This window comes from Coregonus lavaretus, assembly GCF_964263955.1.
Source record: "Coregonus lavaretus genome assembly, chromosome: 11".
Lineage (NCBI taxonomy): Eukaryota > Metazoa > Chordata > Actinopteri > Salmoniformes > Salmonidae > Coregonus > Coregonus lavaretus.
This window is the reverse complement of record NC_139998.1, coordinates 51340149-51353304: the sequence shown is the minus strand read 5'-3', so window position 1 is coordinate 51353304 and position 13156 is coordinate 51340149. Positions and strand designations below refer to the sequence as shown.

The following is a 13156-nucleotide window of genomic DNA, read 5'->3' as shown; positions in this document are numbered from 1 at the left end:
AAGGAAGAAACAAAGTACTTTAAGCATATGTTTTCTTTTCAGTCGCCTCCATCTCCTCTAACTGAAGCTAATTGTAGAGATTTTTTTTCTATTGATAATGTCAAATTAACAGCCACATGTGAAGGTGAAATTACAGAGGAGGAACTTCTGGATGCAATTAAAGACTTTAAGTCTGGGAAAACTCCAGGGTTGGATGGCATACCAGTCGAGGTATACCAAACCTTTTTTGATATACTAAGAGGACCGTTATTAGCATGTTTTAACCACTCCTATGTAAATGGTAGATTATCTGACACTCAAGAAGAAGGTCTGATCTCATTATTACTGAAACAGGATACAAGTGGAAAATATAAAGATCCAGTCCATTTACAAAATTGGAGGCCCCTTACACTTCAGTGTTGTGATGCAAAAATCCTAGCAAAATGTATAGCGCATAGAATTAAAAAGGTATTGTCGGATATTATTCATTCTAATCAGACAGGTTTTTTACATGGAAGATACATTGGAGATAATATAAGGCAAGTATTGGAAACAATAGAACACTATGGAAAATATGGGAAACCAGGCCTGCTATTCATAGCAGACTTCGAAAAGGCATTTGATAAAGTTCGACTGGGGTTTATATATAAATGCCTGGAGCATTTCAATTTTGGAGAATCTCTTATAAAATGGGTCAAAATCATGTATAGTAACCCTAGGTGTAAAATAGTAAATAATGGCTATTTCTCAGAAAGTTTTAAACTGTCAAGAGGAGTGAAACAAGATTGTCCACTATCGGCATATCTATTTATTGTGGCCATCGAGATGTTAGCTATTAAAATCAGATCCAATAATAATATCAGAGGATTAGAAATACAGGGCTTAAAAACAAAGGTGTCATTGTACGCTGATGATTCATGTTTTCTTTTAAATCCACAACTAGAATCCCTCCACAGCCTCATAGAGGATCTAGATACATTTTCTAACCTCTCTGGATTACAACCAAATTATGACAAATGTACTATATTACGTATTGGATCACTAAAAAATACAATTTTTACATTACCATGTAGTTTACCAATAAAATGGTCTGATGGTGATGTGGATATACTCGGAATACATATCCCAAAGGAAATAAATGATGTCACTTCAATACATTTTAATAGAAAGTTAGCAAAAATAGATAAGATCTTACTACCATGGAAAGGAAAATACCTGTCAATTTGTGGAAAAATCACCCTGATTAACTCTTTAGTATTATCCCAGTTTACCTATTTGCTTATGGTCTTGCCTATGCCTAGCGAACAGTTTTTTAAATTATATGAGAAAAAAATATTCAATTTTATTTGGAACGGCAAGCCAGACAAAATTAAAAGAGCATATTTATATAATGAATATGAATTCGGAGGACAGAAATTATTAAATATTAAAGCATTAGACCTATCACTAAAAGCTTCAGTCATACAAAAGTTATACTTAAATCCGAACTGGTTCTCAAGCAAATTAGTAAGATTGTCTCACCCAATGTTCAAGAAAGGAGTTTTTCCCTTTATTCAGATTACAACCACTCACTTTCAGTTATTTGAAAAGGAAATAATCTCCCAAATGTCACTATTTCTAAAACAAGCCATAGAAAGTTGGTTGCAATTTCAATTTAATCCTCCAGAAACGACATAACAAATAATGCAACAAATATTGTGGTTAAATTCAAATATACTAATTGACAAAAAACCTTTCTTTTTTGACAGAATGTTTAAAAAAGGTATAATCTTCGTAAATGATATCATCGATAGGACTGGTGGAGTTATGTCGCACATGCAGCTGACAAAAACATATGGAAATGTCTGCTCTACCCAAAATTACAACCAAATAATTGCAGCCTTACCGCAAAAGTGGAAGAGGAAAGTGGAAGGGGGAGAAAGTAAGGAACTTGTCTGTCGGCCTTGCATTAAAGAACATAATTGGTTAAGGAAAACTGTGATAAATAAAAAAGTATATCAGGTTCACTTAAGGACCAAAGGATTGACAGCCGTCCCATATAGATTGCAAAATAGTTGGGAAGAGATCTTTGATGTACCGATCCCATGGCATAGTGTTTATGAACTGACACGCAAAATGACACCGGATTCAAAAATTAGAATCTTTCAATTTAAATTATTATATAAAATTCTTGCTACCAATAGAATGTTATTTATATGGGGGATACAATCTTCCCAGCTCTGCAGATTTTGCTGTGAAGAGACAGAATCATTAGATCATTTGTTTTGGTTCTGTCCATTTGTAGCTTGTTTTTGGACACAGGTCCAGGAATGGCTAAAGGATTGCAATATTTACCTGGAACTAACCTTGCAGATAGCATTACTGGGTGATCTGAAAAGTCATAGTCAATCAATCAATAATATAATAATACTTTTAGCAAAAATGTTTATTTTTAATTCACAATCTGTAGAAGCAATGAGAATAGAAAGGTTCAGAACTTTTGTAAAACATCACAGTACGGTTGAAATATATATGGCAAATAGAAATCCTATATGGATGGTGTTAAGAGATAGATGGGAGGTATTGAATAGAGTTGAAGGATGGGACTAATAACAAATAACAACAAATAATAACAAAGATAGCTAATAATGTAAGCATACTGTGTCCATAATAAGTATATAGGTTGAATGTTGGGAGCTTTTGGGAAAGAGCACAGTTAGAAAGATATGGCATATAGAAGCAAACCGGATGGACATCATGAAAATGATCGGAGAGGTTGAGAGTAGAAGAAGTTCAGGAGCAATAAAAAATAAAATAAATAAAAAAATATATAATAGAATTATTGTAAAATTAACTCTGTCCATAAGGTGTAGATAGTAAGTATAGACCGGAAGTAGAGGCCTGGGCATTGTTGTTCACTAATTTACTCCAAGTAGGGAAAGGATGGTGGGGTTGAAAAGTAATAAAGGGGAGTATATATTGTGATGTCACGAGAGGCTGTGTCCTGGAGGGACGTTACATCCCCCTGAGGTGGCTGCAAACCCAGACAGCTATGGCTCCATCTGCTGGTATGGTCGGGAACTCTACCCCTCTATGGCCAATCTTCCCACGCAGCTGAAACAAATCAGGAGCTGATGAGCTGAAGGGTTTTTGGAGGGGAAGAGACACACTGAGAGGGTGTGTGGGGGGTGAAGAAACACAGTCTCCAACCTGGGCTCTGGAGGACAAGAGTGCTGCACGTCCACTTCCATGAGGAATATAAGGATTTGGAGATACTTACCTTTGGGAAATACTCACCTTTGGATATATGCACCTGTGGAAATACGGAGAGACATTTGGAAGGACTTTTTGCTGGGTTGGCCACTAGCTGCAACGTGGACTACAGTAAGGCTGGGGAAAAGTTATCTGAGCAAGTGAGAATTATGATTTTGGATGTGGAAGAGACATCCCTGAACTGTTAACCCTTAAAGAGCCACAAGAGAACAGAATTTTGTTATATTTTCGTTAATTTCCCAAGACCTTTAATAAAATCCTTGTTTTGTTTGAACCTTGTCTCCTTGCACTACTTGAGCAATCCCGCTGAAAGCCGTGTAGCCTCTCGTGACGTCACAGATGGTGGAGAATACGGGCACGCTCAAGCGTTAATAGTGCATGTCAGAGGAGGATACCGAAGGTTTGATCACCCAGTTTTCCAAGTTGGCCGTAGGCTCCCCGCCGACGGAAATGGAGGACATATTGAACGCCCTTGTTGCTGGCCAGCAAGCCCAGATGCAAGCAAACGTGGCTCTCTTGGAGGAGCAAAAGAAAGCCAACCTTCTGAAGGCAGAGGAATTGCAGTTGCAGAGACAGAGGGTTGTCCAAAATACCCGCCCAATAAAGGCAAGTGACTTTATATCTAAGATGGGAGCTACCGATGACATTGAGGCATACCTGCATGCATTTGAGGCCACGGCCACTAGGGAAGCCTGGCCCAAGCAACAGTGGGTTGGTCTGTTAGCCCCCTTTCTAACCGGGGAATCGCTGAATGCTGTCCGGGACCTGGGCCCTGACCAGGTTACTGACTATGATGCCCTGAAGTCTGAGATCCTCAGCAGATATGGACTCACAAAGTTTGGTATGGCCCAGCGCTTTCACAGCTGGACCTTCCAACCAGACCAACCTCCTCGGGCGCAGATGCATGAACTTGTCCGAATCGCAAGGAAATGGCTGGATCCGCAGAGGAATACAGCAGCGGCGGTGGTGGAGGCCGTTGTGGTGGATCGTTACCTACGCGCCCTGCCTTATGAGGCAAAACGGTTCATCAGTCAACAGGCCTTGACCACGGCTGATCTGACCGTGGAAGCTGTGGAAAAGTACCAGGCCACAGCGGAGATGCTGAATGCTTCCCGAAAAGACCCCAGGAGTGCGGCCCCACCACAAATGGGAAGAACCCGTCCAAAGGACCCCAAGGTCTCGAACCCAGCCACGTCAGGACTTATCCCGGCTCCAGGGGGAGCCAGAAACCAGGCGGGTCCAAGAAGAGTACACCAGGAGGGGGAAACTCGACAGTGTTACCGGTGTGGGGAGATGGGACATATCTCCTGGCAGTGTGGGAAACCAGCCGATGAACCTATGCCCACTGCGGAGTCCTCCAGCTCAGCACCCACACACCGTTTTGCCTCGCTCTTGGGAGTCGTAGATGGCGGCCCAGATCGACCCCCCACCTGCCCGGTAACTGTGAATCACCATGATGTGGAGGCCTTACTGGATTCTGGTAGCCGGGTCACCCTGGTGCGTAAGGAGTTGGTGGGCCCAACGTGTCTGACCCCGGGGAAAGTCCTCCCAGTTTCCTGTGTCCATGGAGACACCAGAGAATACCCCATGACTGAACTTACAATGACCAGCACACGGGGAACCATACACACGACGGCGGGGGTGGTTGATTCCCTCCCCGTCCCTGTCCTAATTGGACGAGACTGCCCAGCCTTTTACCCACTCTGGAGAGAGTCTCAGGAGAGGATAACCCGAGTACCTCGGAAACGGAGAGGCAAGACTCATCCTGGGAAGGCTCCGGTGCAATCCTCCGAGTTACTCACTCCCGCCCGGGCTCTGATAGGGATGGCAGGTGCCCAGACCGACACCGAGACTGGTCCGGATACGGGAGAAGAGAACGCAGCCCAGGAAAGTGCTCCGTTCTCCAGTGAAGAAGACGTCCCAGGCACCCAAGAGCTCCCCCCTCTCACAGGCCAGTATGATACGGCTCAATTACAAGATCCTACTCTTGCAAATGCCTTAAGAAATGTGCAGGTATTAGAAGGTGTAGTGTTAGGTGATAAGACAAACCCTACTTACCCCCATTTCGCAGTAAACCGGGGGTTAGTATATCAGATAGTCAAGAAAAATGATGAAGTGCATGAACAGCTCCTCGTGCCACAGCCCTATCGGGCCACAGTACTCAACCTAGCACACACACACCCGCTAGGGGCCCACTTGGGGGTAGAGAAGACTAAGGAAAGAATCATGCAACGTTTCTTTTGGCCAGGAGTACACAAAGAGATAGAGAACTACTGCCGTAGTTGCCCGGAGTGTCAGCAGGTTGCGCCAAAGCCCACATATAGAAACCCGCTCATTCCCTTGCCCATTATCGAGACTCCTTTTGAGAGGATTGGATTAGACATAGTCGGGCCCTTACCGAAAAGTTCCAGGGGACATCAATACATTCTGGTCATTCTGGACTATGCATCCCGGTACCCGGAGGCCATTCCGCTGAGGAAGGCTACATCCAGACAAATCGCCAAGGAGCTGTTCCGTCTCTCAACTAGTCTGGGAATCCCAAAAGAGATATTGACGGACCAAGGGACTCCATTCATGTCCAGGGTGATGAAAGAACTCTGTGCTTTACTGAAAATCAAACAGCTGAGAACCTCGGTCTACCACCCCCAGACAGATGGCCTAGTCGAACGTTTTAACAAAACACTAAAATCCATGCTGCGGAAAGCGGTAGGGGAAGATGGGCGCAACTGGGATCAGCTGTTACCATACATATTATTTGCGGTGAGAGAGGTACCTCAGTCTTCTACTGGTTTTTCACCCTTTGAGCTCTTGCTTTCCTACAGACCCAGAGGACTGCTCGACATCGCCAAGGAGGCCTGGGAGGAGCAGCCATGCCAACAGCGGACACTGATCGACCATGTCGGGGCTATGAGGGAGAGAATGAAGGCCATCTATCCCATGATGCGGGAACACCTGGAGGCCAGTCAGCGGCAACAGCAAGCCTCCTACAACAGATCTGCTCAACCCAGGGAGTTTAAGCCGGGGGACAGAGTGCTGGTCCTGGTGCCAACCGTTGAGTGTAAATTCCTGGCAACCTGGCAAGGACCATATGAGGTCATTGAACGCATGGGAGAAGTAAACTACAAGGTGAGGCAACCAGATAAAAGGAAAACTGAGCAGATTTATCATGTTAACCTTTTAAAGAAGTGGCACGCCAGAGAGGCGATGTTCAGCTGTCTACCCCCCACAGAGACCAAGGAACCGGCGCGAGAAGAGGTTCAGCTGGGTCCAAATCTGTCCCCACATCAACGACAGATGGCCCTGGAACTCGTGGAGCAGAACCAGGATGTCTTCTCCTCCCTTCCCGGTCACACAGAGGTGGTCCAACATGAGATCCGCACCCTGCCTGGCCGAACGGTAAACCAGCGCCCGTACCGCGTGCCAGAGGCTCGTAAAGTGGTTATACAGAAGGAGGTAAGGAAGATGCGGGAGTTGGGAGTAATCGAAGAGTCCCACAGTGCCTGGGCAAGTCCCATCGTACTAGTTCCCAAGCCAGACGGTTCAGTACGATTTTGTAATGACTATCGAAAGTTGAATGAAGTGTCTGAATTTGATGCATACCCAATGCCTCGTGTCGATGATTTAATAGACTCCTTGGGGCATGCTCGTTTCCTAACCACTCTTGATCTCACAAAAGGCTACTGGCAGGTGCCCCTGACCCCGGCGTCCAAGGAGAAGACAGCCTTTGCCACCCCGGAGGGGCTCTACCAGTATACCCGACTTCCGTTTGGTCTCCACGGGGCACCTGCCACGTTCCAACGCCTGATGGATCGAGTCCTTGCGCCCCACAAGAGGTACGCAGCGGCTTATTTGGATGATGTTGTTATACAAAGTCCGGATTGGGCCAGCCACATACCCCGGGTACAAGCGGTGCTGGATTCGCTCAGGGAAGCAGGGCTCACGGCAAACCCGAAGAAGTGCAAGCTGGCCTTCAGTGAGACAAACTACCTGGGGTACACCATTGGGCGGGGGTTGGTCAAACCACAGGAAGCCAAACTGCGGGCCATACAGGACTGGCCGCAGCCCATCACCAAGAAGCAAGTAAGGTCATTTTTGGGCCTCGCTGGCTACTATAGACGCTTTATTGCAGATTTTGCTACCATAGCTGCACCGTTGACGGAGCTGACGACCAAACGGCACTCACGAATGGTGAAGTGGAACCCTGCGGCGGAGGCGGCTTTCCTCAACCTGAAGCGAGCACTCTGCTCCAGTCCGATCCTGGTGGCACCAGACTTCAAGAAGGAATTCATTGTCCAAGCGGATGCTTCGGAGGTGGGTCTGGGTGCTGTCCTCACCCAGGCACATGACGGTGAAGAACATCCCATTCTCTACCTAAGCAGAAAGTTACTTCCAAGAGAGAAGAACTATTCAACGGTGGAGAAAGAATGTCTGGCTGTAGTCTGGGCCCTGGAGTCCCTGCGGTTCTATCTCCTGGGCCGACGTTTCATGGTGGTATCTGATCACGCCCCTCTGCAGTGGATGGCCAAGAACAAGGAATCAAACAGTAGAGTAACCAGATGGTTTTTGAGCTTGCAACCGTTTAACTTTTCTGTTGTCCACAGGGCTGGCAAGCACCACGGCAATGCGGACGCCCTCTCCCGGCGTGATGCCTTCTTCGCTGCCTTTACCCCGACGAGGACGTCGGTCCCGAGGAGGGGGATGTGTGATGTCACGAGAGGCTGTGTCCTGGAGGGACGTTACATCCCCCTGAGGTGGCTGCAAACCCAGACAGCTATGGCTCCATCTGCTGGTATGGTCGGGAACTCCACCCCTCTATGGCCAATCTTCCCACGCAGCTGAAACAAATCAGGAGCTGATGAGCTGAAGGGTTTTTGGAGGGGAAGAGACACACTGAGAGGGTGTGTGGGGGGTGAAGAAACACAGTCTCCAACCTGGGCTCTGGAGGACAAGAGTGCTGCACGTCCACTTCCATGAGGAATATAAGGATTTGGAGATACTTACCTTTGGGAAATACTCACCTTTGGATATATGCACCTGTGGAAATACGGAGAGACATTTGGAAGGACTTTTTGCTGGGTTGGCCACTAGCTGCAACGTGGACTACAGTAAGGCTGGGGAAAAGTTATCTGAGCAAGTGAGAATTATGATTTTGGATGTGGAAGAGACATCCCTGAACTGTTAACCCTTAAAGAGCCACAAGAGAACAGAATTTTGTTATATTTTCGTTAATTTCCCAAGACCTTTAATAAAATCCTTGTTTTGTTTGAACCTTGTCTCCTTGCACTACTTGAGCAATCCCGCTGAAAGCCGTGTAGCCTCTCGTGACGTCACAATATATAAAATAAAAAATAAAATAAAAAACATGGGGGATTGGAAGTGATGCAGACAATTACATTGATAGAAGATACAATCTATCTGCAATATTAAGCTGATCCATTCCCAATTTTTTTTTTAACAATAAAAAAAAAAAAAAAAAAAAAAAAAAAAGCTAAGGACCCTGGGACTAAACACCTACCTCTGCAACTGGAACCTGGACATCCTGACGTGCCGCCCCCAGGTGGTAAAGGTAGGCAACTACACATCTGCCACGCTGATCCTCAACACAGGGGCCCCTCAAGGGTGCGTGCTTATTCCCCTCCTGTACTCCATGTTCACCCACGACTGCATGGCCAAGCACGACTCCAACACCATCATTACATTTGCCAACGACACAATGGTGGTAGGCCTGATCAGCGACAACAATGAGAAAGCCTATAGGGAGGTCAGAGACCTGGCAGTGTGGTGCCAGGACAACAACCTCTCCCTCAACTTGATCAAGACAAAGGAGATGATTGTGGACTACAGGAAAAGGAGGGCAGAGCACGCCCCCATTCACATCGACAGGGCTGTAGTGGAGCAGGTTGAGAGCTTCAAGTTCCTTGGTGTCCAAATCACCAACAAAATATCATGGTCCAAACACACCATGACAGTCGTGAAGAGGGCACTACAATGCCTATTCCCCCTCAAGAGACTGAAGGGATTTGGCATGGGTCCTCAGATGCTCAAAAAGTTATATAGCTGCACCATCGAGAGCATCCTGACTGGTTGCATCACCGTCTGATATGTCAACTGCTCGGCAGCCGACCACAAGGCGCTACAGAGGGTAGTGCGTACGGCCCAGTACATCACTGGGGCCAAGCTTCCTGCCATCAAGGACCTCTATACCAGGCAGTGTCAGAGGAAGACCCTAAAAGTGTCAAAGGCTCCAGCCACCCTAGTCATAGACTGTTCTCTCTGCTACCGCACAGCAAGCGGTACCGGAGCGCCAAGTCTAGGTTCAAAAGGCTCCTTAACAGCTTCTACCCCCAAGCCATAAGACTGCTGAACAGTTAATCAAATAGCTACCCAGAGTATTTGCAATGACCCCCCTTTTTTTTTTACGCTGTTGCTACTCTCTGTTTATTATCTATGCATAGCAGTGGCGGCTCCTGAAAAAATTCTCAGGGGGGGCAATTTTTCTGATGATTTAGGTGACCTACACACATTTAAAAAAAGATATGTCCAGCAACAACATGAAGACAGGGGCAGCATATAAGTCAATACCAGAAGCATTTATTGACTGATCTCAAAAGTGTTGGCTTACCAGGGTTGGTGGAGCCCTCAGTTTCATCTTTGCCTCGCAAAGCTAACTCAAACACTCCGCAAAACTTCACACACTGGATTAGCCGGCTGAGGATGTGGCGGTTCTTGCTAATGTCGTAGTAAATATATTTGTTATAGTGAATATGGAATATGATATGTTGAGTAAAATGTTGTGCTAAGATCTATTTAGGTCAGGAGCTGGTTATAAGTTCTGTTCCTATCCAATAACAATGGACAAAAGGGTCCTATCTTGTCAGCCTTGTCAGTTTCAGTTCTCCAGTAAACTTGTGATTATCAACACTAACCTCATCGTTGTGGCGGCGGACAGCTAGCCTGTATCCCTCATCCAGTTGAGTGGGAATGTTCACTCTCCCCAAAGCAGACAATCTCAAACAGCTATCCATGTGGGTCTTTGACAGCTCATGTTTCTTAATCTTTCCTGAAAGATGGTGCATGTCCGTTACACACCAGTCGCTGTCCAAGCGGTGCTGTCTGCCGTGCCGCCTTTAGGGTGAAAGAGTAAGCAGGGGGTAGCAGAAGACTGCATTAGCTACATCGCAGCCTGCTAGCCAGGTTTTTCGTTCGTACCAATTTTTGGAAAATCCTCGGGTGTAGGACTTCCCCCCTTTAGTAGAAACCTGTTGAATTATTAAATTTGGTCTGGGAGGTCCTAATTGTTTCGTTGCCAATTTATCTTCATTTGTTCGCCGACAAAAAGGAACTTCTTTCAAAGACACAATCGAGTTGCACTGAAGCCTAGCCATTTTGATAGTAGTAGTGAATTGATTGACGAGGCTACCCGCTCTTTTCTTAGTTACGTTCATGGTTATGTTACGTATGACGAAAGCGCGTAAGTGCAAGCCCTCAGAAACCCATAGAGATTGTATTGAAAGCTCTGATATTTGAAAAAAATAGATTTTACATGGGAGTCTATGACAGACTTCTGGGCGATTTTCAACCTGACTGAAATCGCCCCAAAAGGGGGGGGGGGCCATTTGAAGCACGACTTTAGCCTGATTGGACATTTAGTGGCACTGTGGCAGATCAGACGTCTAGATTACAACACTGATAACTACTGTTGCCGTGATATAATTGATTAGAAAAAAAATCCCTTCCTTTTCCCGTTTGGCAGTGCGTCGCCCATATCGCCCTATTGAACACACCGCCCCTGATGCATAGTCACTTTACCCCTACCTACTGTACATGGACATATTACCTCAATTACCTCTACTAACTTGTACCACCACACATTGACTTGGTACCGGTACCACCTGTATATAGCCTCGTTACTGTTATTTTATTGTGTAACTTTTATTTTTTTCCTTTTGTTTATTTAGTAAATATTTTCTTAACTCTTTTTTTTTTATAACTGCATTGTTGGTTAAGGGCTTGTAAGTAAGCATTTCACGGTAAGGTCTACACTTGTTGTATTCGGCGCATGTGAAAAATAAACTTTGATTTGATTCTAATTGTTTTTTTTGTGAGATCGTCAATGACACCATGCTCTGTGATTGTGTGCCAGTAGGTGCTAGACGAGGACGAGGACGGAAAGGTCAAGAGCGAGTCCCAGGAAGCATTGCACCCTGGAAAACTGGAGATGAACTTCGAGGAGCTGCTAAAGCAGAAGGAGGAAGCCGATAAGAGGTGCAAGGTGGAGGCGCGCAAAAAGAAAATGGAGCAGGAAAAACAGGAGTTTGAACTGCTCAGACAAGAGATGGGAGAGGTCAGTCATCAACATGTTATCAGTCTCACAATGCTGTTAACCAAGACCCACATGGGAAGTCTCATGGGATATTGGCATAGAACTACCAACTGCAGAGATTGAGAACAAGATGAGGAGAACCAGGGGCAAAATGTATCAACTATCTCAGAGTAGGAGTACTGATTTAGAACCGGTTTAGCCTTTTATACCATAATCACAAGATTACATTGACAGGGGGGACCTGATCCTAGATCAGCACTATTACTCTTAGACGCTTTATGTGTTGAAATCATTAGGCCTATGCTTCTGTTTTGTCCGTATCCTTATCACTAATTTGTTCAATGTGTTTCTCTCCTAAGGATGAGGTGAATGAGAGCTCTGATACCGTGAGTAAGGAGTATGAGGAGCTGAAGAAACTCAAGAGGACCGGTTCCATCCAGGCCAAGAACCTCAAGTCCAAGTTTGAGAAAATCAAGCAGTTGAACGACGAGGAGGTCCAGAAAAAGATTGAGGACGTTAGAGCAAAGAGAAAGGCCACAGACGAGGAAATCAAACAGAGGGAAGAAGAGAGGATCCAGGAGGTATATATTTTAGCATGATCCTTCATAACTCCAAACGCGTCGATCTGTATCATGTTATGCTGTTTTTTCAGGAGGATGATGAAGGTAAAAAGGAAACAGAGAAGGAGGCTGAGGAGGTTCCGTTCAGACAGAAGGTGGACATGCGTGCACGGTTCGAACAAATGGCCAGAGCCAGAGAGGAGGAGGAGAGGAAAAGGGTGGGGGAACAGAAGCTTCAGAGGATGCAATTCGAGCAGCAAGAGATTGACGCCGCTCTCCAAAAAGTAAATCCCTCTTTCATCGGGTTCAATCATCGGGTTTCTCGTTGTTAAACTGTGGACGACGTCCCTGACTCGCATGACATTCTAAAAGCGCATGACAGTTCAGTGGGGGAGGGTTTCCAAAAATAAAACATGTAATATCATGTGTCATATCTTTGGCAGAAAAGGGAAAATGAGGAGGAGGAAGAGGGAAGCATCATCAATGGCTCGGCAGCCTATGAGGATGAGGAGGACCACGCCAGGTCGGGGGCTCCGTGGTTTAAGAAGCCCCTGAAGAACCAATCGGTGGTGGACGCCGAGCCGGTGCGGTTCACAGTGAAGATCACCGGGGAGCCCAAGCCGGAGGTGACCTGGTGGTTTGAGGGGGAGATGCTCCAGGACTGTGAAGACTATCAGTACATAGAGAGAGGAGAGACATTCTGCCTCTACCTGCCAGAGACTTTCCCAGAGGACGAGGGAGAGTACATGTGCAAAGCTGTCAACAGCAGAGGCACAGCCGCCAGCACCTGCATCCTAACGATAGAAAGTAAGCAATCGTCCGTCTGACTGTCACTGCATGCCTGCACGATACCACTACCTGATTTGGTTTTCTGATCTTCATATGATTGGATGGGATCGCATGCTCCTCGTCCTGATCTTCCTATGATTGGATGGGATCGCATGTTCCTCTTCCGGATCTTTCTATGATTGGATGGATCGCATGCTCCTCTTCCTGATCTTTCTATGATTGGATGGGATCGCATGTTCCTCTTCCTGTTCTT

At 46.0% G+C, this 13156-nt stretch overlaps 1 protein-coding gene across 1 annotated transcript in view; it reads left to right on the top strand.

Annotated features, from left to right (window-relative positions):
• The window catches only part of LOC311137593 (nexilin-like), a gene marked incomplete at both ends in the record, with an annotated part of 28582 nt that extends 15641 nt beyond the window's left edge, over positions 1-12941 (top strand). Inside the window, 4 exon segments of the mRNA XM_084172100.1 lie at positions 11378-11575; positions 11914-12135; positions 12207-12398; positions 12558-12941. Coding sequence (XP_084028226.1) covers positions 11378-11575; positions 11914-12135; positions 12207-12398; positions 12558-12941 — 996 coding nt within the window.
• Positions 12942-13156: the final 215 nt, after the last annotated feature.